Source organism: Psittacula echo (assembly GCF_963264785.1).
Source record: "Psittacula echo genome assembly, chromosome: 6".
In the NCBI taxonomy this organism is placed as follows: Eukaryota; Metazoa; Chordata; class Aves; order Psittaciformes; family Psittacidae; genus Psittacula; species Psittacula echo.
Window position 1 is genome coordinate 72,988,370 of NC_137743.1, and position 5,645 is coordinate 72,994,014.

Sequence of the window (5,645 nt, forward strand, 5' to 3'; positions counted from 1 at the left end):
GGCAGCAGCACCCTCGGACCCCAGGCAGAACATGGGACCCTAAATGGGGCATACACCATGGTGCCGGGCTCCAGGCTTCCCTGCCCCTCTGCCCCTACATTGCTGGGAACACCTCTCCCTGCCCTGCCTGGGGCTGCTCCGTGCCCTGCGGGCACACACACTTGGTCCCAGGCAGCACTACCATACAGGGGCTGAGGATGCCGGGATGGCCCAGCTGCCAGCCCCTCTTCTGTGGCCCAGGGTCTTTGTAACCCTCTCCTTCCTGTGGCTGGGGTCATCGAGGCTCCCTCGGTCACACGTGGGACAGCGGGACCTGTTTGTGGTAGGAGGCCATGCTGGGCAGCACCGTCCTGCCCGCCAGTGCCGGGCTGGCCTCACCATACACCGAGGCGCCCACGGGCTTCCTGGCGCGGCAGCAGCGGGCTGTGAAGCGCCTCCAGGACTCTAGCGTCTTGCCAGACCAAATCCAGACACCAGAGGTGATGCCCACCACAAGGCACATGAAGTACTTGAGCATGAAGACAGCGTAGTCAGGCTTGGGGCGGTGGGGATCCCCCGGGCAGGAGCAGTTCTGAGCCCGCTCCCACGCCTCCCGGTTGTGCTGCTCGTAGATGTAGCAGGCGATGACGATGGTGGCAGGCACGGTGTAGAGCATGGTGAAGATGCCGATGCGGATCATCAGCTTCTCCAGCTTGTCAGTCTTGGTGCCGCCCTGCTTGATCACGCTGCGGATGCGAAAGAGTGAGACGAAGCCAGCCAGCAGGAAGAGGCTGCCAGTGAAGAGATAAACCACCAGCGGTGCCAGCACAAAGCCCCGCAGGTTCTCCAGGCTCTGGTTGCCCACGTAGCAAACCCCAGCCACCGGGTCACCATCCACGGAGCTGAGCGCCAGCACAGCGATGGATTTGGCGCTGGGGATAAGCCAGGCGGCCAGGTGGAAGTACTGTGCGTAGCTGGCAATGGCCTCATTACCCCACTTCATGCCAGCTGCCAGGAACCAGGTGAGGGACAGGATGACCCACCAGATGGAGCTGGCCATGCCAAAGAAGTAGAGGAGAAGGAAAACCACGGTGCAAAGGGCAGGGCCTGTGGTCTCATAGTGGATGTGGTGGTGCTCCGAGTTGCAAGCCACGTTGGCATGCCCTGCCACCAGCCGCACGATGTAGCCCACAGAGACGAAGAGGTAGCAAGCAGAGAGGAAAATGATGGGGCGCTCAGGGTACTTGAAGCGCTCCATGTCAATGAGGAAGGTGGCCACAGTGGTGGAAGTGGACAGGAAGCAGAGGATGGACCAGAGACCGATCCAGAAGGTGGCAAAAGTCTTCTCGTCCTGGGTAAAGTAGGGCTGGTAGCAGGGGATGGCGCAGTTGGGTACCTGCCCTGTCCTGATACGGTTGTACAGCGGATGGGACTCCTTGTTGATGGGGATCAGAGGAGCTTTGCACTTGCACGTCCGGCCACAGTCCAGCCCCGAGGGGCGCTGCCCATCAAGAGGCACCAGGTTTTTGGTTGCATCCTTGGCCGGGTGCGTGGGCTTCCCGAAGAAAGGCGGCAGGGTGGTGGCTTCCGTGCGGTTGTAGCCCATGCAGAGCACCTCGGTGTCCCCCAGCACCGGCAGGCTGTCGCAGCTCATCCTCTCGGGCCAGGCGAAGCCGTACTGCTGCATGATGGGCGAGCAGCCCGCCTTGGCCCGCTCGCAAACGGAGCGGCAGGGGGGCAGCGGCTTGGTGTAGTCGGGCAGGCAGATGGGGGTGTACATGCTGCAGAGGAAGAAGCGCAGGTCCGGGGAGCACTGGATCTCCACCAGCGGCCAGAACTGGTGCACCTCCAGCCCGGCCTCGTCCTGCGTGTCGTGGTTGAACTGGTTGGGCATGTAGGTGAGGTTGTAGCCGATGCCCTTGCACATCGGCACCGTGATCTCCTGGCACACCAGCGCCTTGGAGGCGGCGCGCCCCGCCGCCGGCAGCCCCAGCAACAGCGGCAGCCCCAGCAGCAGCGGCAGCCCCCGGCCGCCCATCGCCGCCGCCCGTCCTACCGCCGCCGCATGCCCCGGCCACCTGCAGCCGCCGCGCCGGGACAGGGGCCCCGCCGGCACCGGGACCGTGACCAGGACCTCCACCGCCGCCGCCGCCGCCACCTGAGCTCTGGAGCGGCCGGGCGGCCCCGCACCGCTCCGCGCCCGCGCCCCGCCCCGCGGCACGCCCCCCTCCCCGGCCCCGCCCCGGGAGCGCCCGTGGCCCCGCCCCGCGCGGGGCTCTCCGTCCCGCCGCGCTCCGAACCCGCGGCGGCGCTGCCTGAGCGCCGACAGCTCCGACCTGCGCCCTGTCCGTGCAGGGCTCCGCTCGCCCCTGTCGGCGTGAAGGGCAGAGCGGGACGGGGGCAGCGGCTGGAGGAGGAGGCGGAGGCGGTGCCTGCGGTGGTGCCGCTTCACCCCCTCCTTGTCGGAGCCTTCAGCCCCTCTCCGCGCGAAAGGGGCCTCACCCCGCCGTAACGGGACGGGGCAAAAGGGGAACCCTGGGCCGGCGGAGCCGCGCGCGAGTCCTGCCCCGCCTTTGCCTTGCTCCGGTAGCCGTTCTTGAGCTCCAGTACAAGGGCCGCGGCAGCACCTCCCGCTGGCTCCGCCTGCCGCTGCCCGCGCCCCGGCGCCCGCCTCCCGCAACGTGGAGGCTCCGCGGGAAGGAGGGGAACCGGCTCTGCCGCGCCGCGCAGCTGGCACGGAGCGGGCGGCGGCGTTGCCGCATTCCTGCGCTCCGTCGGGAGGGGGCCGCGGGAGGCGTTTCACCAACCAAGCGCGAGAACCCGGCGCTTTCGAGAGACCCTGACCGGGGCAGAGAGCCTTCCCCAGAGCCCCGGAACACGCGGGCTCCTGCCAGAGCGACCGCGGGGATCGCGCTCGGCTGCCTCATGTGAGGAACCTGAGCAAACAGCGAAGTTACAGCCCGGTTTTCAGAGACTTCCGCGGCACATCTAGGGCATGCAGGGGAACACTTGCTTCAAAACACAGATGTGGGAGTCACAGGCTGCACCCGCTATGGCAGCAACCTTATTCTGGCCAAGCAGAAAGGCTGCTCCCAAGCCCTTGCACAGGAGCTCGTCACTCCTCCTCAGCAGATGGGGATGGAAGGGCAAGTTAGACCAGAGTACTCACATACAGCATTGGATTTGCTAGTCAAGACATATACACAGCACATCGCATAAAGGGACAGCTCACATTCAGCCCTGGTGCTGCAGAACACCAACACCCCAAATATGCCCAGAAAGCAAAGACTCAGAGCAGGGCTTAGCCCCTGCCTTCCACGCAGAGGTAAAACCTGGCTTGCCTACTGCCCTTGTGGCTAGTGGCCCTTCTGCCTATGGGCACTGACTGCTGCTACCACACACCAAAGTCCCCAGCAATTTTAAGGCCAGAGATCTCATTCCCTCCTCCAAAATCCTTTGTGTCTGCGAGTCCACCCAGCCTAGATGTGTATACCATGTGGCACTGCTGACCTTGATGCTTAACAACCAGTTTTTGTTTGAAAGAAAAAGGCAAAAAAAGGCTCAAGTCCCTACACCTCTTTGCTTTATGCTGCAAGTTTTGCCTGTAATAGAACTGCAGAGAAGAGAATTACCAGCCACATGTTCCTTTGGAGCACAGTGACATATCCCTGTAGCAGGAGCTATAACTTTCAATTCTCCCCAACGAGTTTCTGTGGACTAGCAGCCCAGCAGAAAGCAATCACAGTTTCATTATGGCTTTCAGTTGATTATCTAAATTACAGCTGAGAGCAGAGGGCAGCCTTTTTATTATCATCATTGCTGTACAATTAGAAAATGCTGATGAAGCTCCATAAGAGCAGAAATTCTCTTTTTCTGCTGGTAGTTTTAATTTTTCAAACGTTCCCTTGGGCAGTATCTTGGTTTGATTTGACACACAATGAGGAACAGGTATAGAGGTGGAAAGGGGGAAGATAAGAAGGGGAAATGGGGGTGCTCTTCATTTCAGCTAATCTATCAATTCTTGTAGCCTGGTTCAGGTTTCACCACTCCTCCAGATGTATCTAATTCTTAGAGCCTGGCTGTAAATAATGCTATATTGGCTACACTGGAGACACATAAAACCCAATTAAAAACCAGGTAGACATCTGTTGGCTTGCTCTGTGCTTCTGCTTCCTTTTTGTTTTCATGAATACACAGCAGAGCAACCAGAACAGAACTGAAGATGGTGAAAGTGCAAGTACAGTTGATAGGCTCGTTACTAATCTCTACAGTGCAGTATGAGAGTACAGTGCTTTAAGCACATCCAGCACCACCGGTGACACAAGCTGTGCCTGCACAAAACCTGTTGTACCCAGCCAACAAAACAGAACCTGTTTCGTGCCCCTAAAAATATGCTGTTGTTATTAAAACCTCTACAAATTATCAGGAAATGGCTTTAATCCGTGTGTGGAGGAGTTCGTGAAGCTCCATCACACTAGACAGGTCTGCTAGGAAATCCAGCTAGTCCCTGCTCATGGCTCCAACCCACAGGATACAGGCTGACAATATATGTGTCCTCATAGACTAAGTTCCACCTGTTGAGGCATTTCCAGCTTGGGGGCAGTGGTTTCTGGTAGAAGCAGAAAGTGAAGAAGTGGTAAATATTTCTGTATTTGGTTCTTTCACTGCTGTGTTGTCAGCCTACTCTGTTTACCTGCACAAACAGCCTTTGTGAGGGCACTGTGACTTCTGACAGACTTTAGCAAAGGACCAGGCGAGCTCCCTTTGTAAAGACTAGCTATTGCCCTTGCTCTTGTTAGAGAACGCTGTGGACTTGTGCAAAGAGCTTTTCAGCCCAGGCTCTGGGCAGGGATAAAGCCAGGGTATGCTGATCTTGCTCTTGGCTTTGTGTATACCAAAGCAGGGCAGAACCTCCTGCCCCTGCTGCTGTAGGACCTCAATCCTTCCTGCTTGGAACAGCAAATCCCAGTTCTGTTTGTACTGCTGACCAGTCCCTGGCTCCAAAGAAGGGAGCAGTGGGGGCCCAGTGCAGGTGACTGTGGGCTCCTAGTGCTGGTGCCCATCACCCCCACTGGAGGCTGTGGTAGCTCAGGTGCTGCTCGAAGTAGCAGTGACCCTTTATAATGAACTGCTCGAGTGAGGAGTGCTGGGGACCACAGGGGTGTTTGCAGCAGCACAAGACCTGCACCAGGCCTTACTGCCTGCCGGGGTACACGGATGGACAACCAGCATGTCTGGCATTATGGTGAAGCCCCCAGCCAGCTCCAGCACAGCTGACCCACCATGTACTGGTACAAAAGGAGACTGATACTACCTTTACACACAGGACATGGTTGCATGCTGCATCAAGACGGCTGTGCCTCTATTTCCACCTGTGGCAAGCGTCTGCATTCCCATCTGCGAGTTGTAAGGCCAGCACTGCAAACCTCGGCACTGAGACTGACTTTCCATAACTGGACCTGGAGCAGGACTCCTGAATGAGAGACCAAAGTCCTTGCTGCCCTGCAGGAAGGAGGGACCTTGAAGGTAGGAGATGGGGTAACTCTTAGACCTTCCTGAGCACAGCCCAATAGGAATCACTGATGGCATCTGCAGAGGGACCATGGGCACCAGGATCCTACCTAAGAGCAACAGCAGCAAGGGAAAGCATTATCTCATGTGCCCAA

The 5,645-nt window shown here is 58.7% G+C and overlaps 1 protein-coding gene across 1 annotated transcript; it reads right to left on the reverse strand.

Moving 5' to 3' along the window:
* Positions 1-292: 292 nt before the first annotated feature.
* On the reverse strand, positions 293-2,017 carry FZD5 (frizzled class receptor 5; the record flags this gene model as incomplete). The annotated part of the gene is made up of 1 exon (XM_080621064.1): positions 293-2,017. The coding sequence occupies one exon, from the start codon at positions 2,015-2,017 to the stop codon at positions 293-295; it is 1,725 nt and encodes a 574-aa protein (XP_080477190.1).
* Between the last annotated feature and the right edge of the window lie 3,628 nt (positions 2,018-5,645).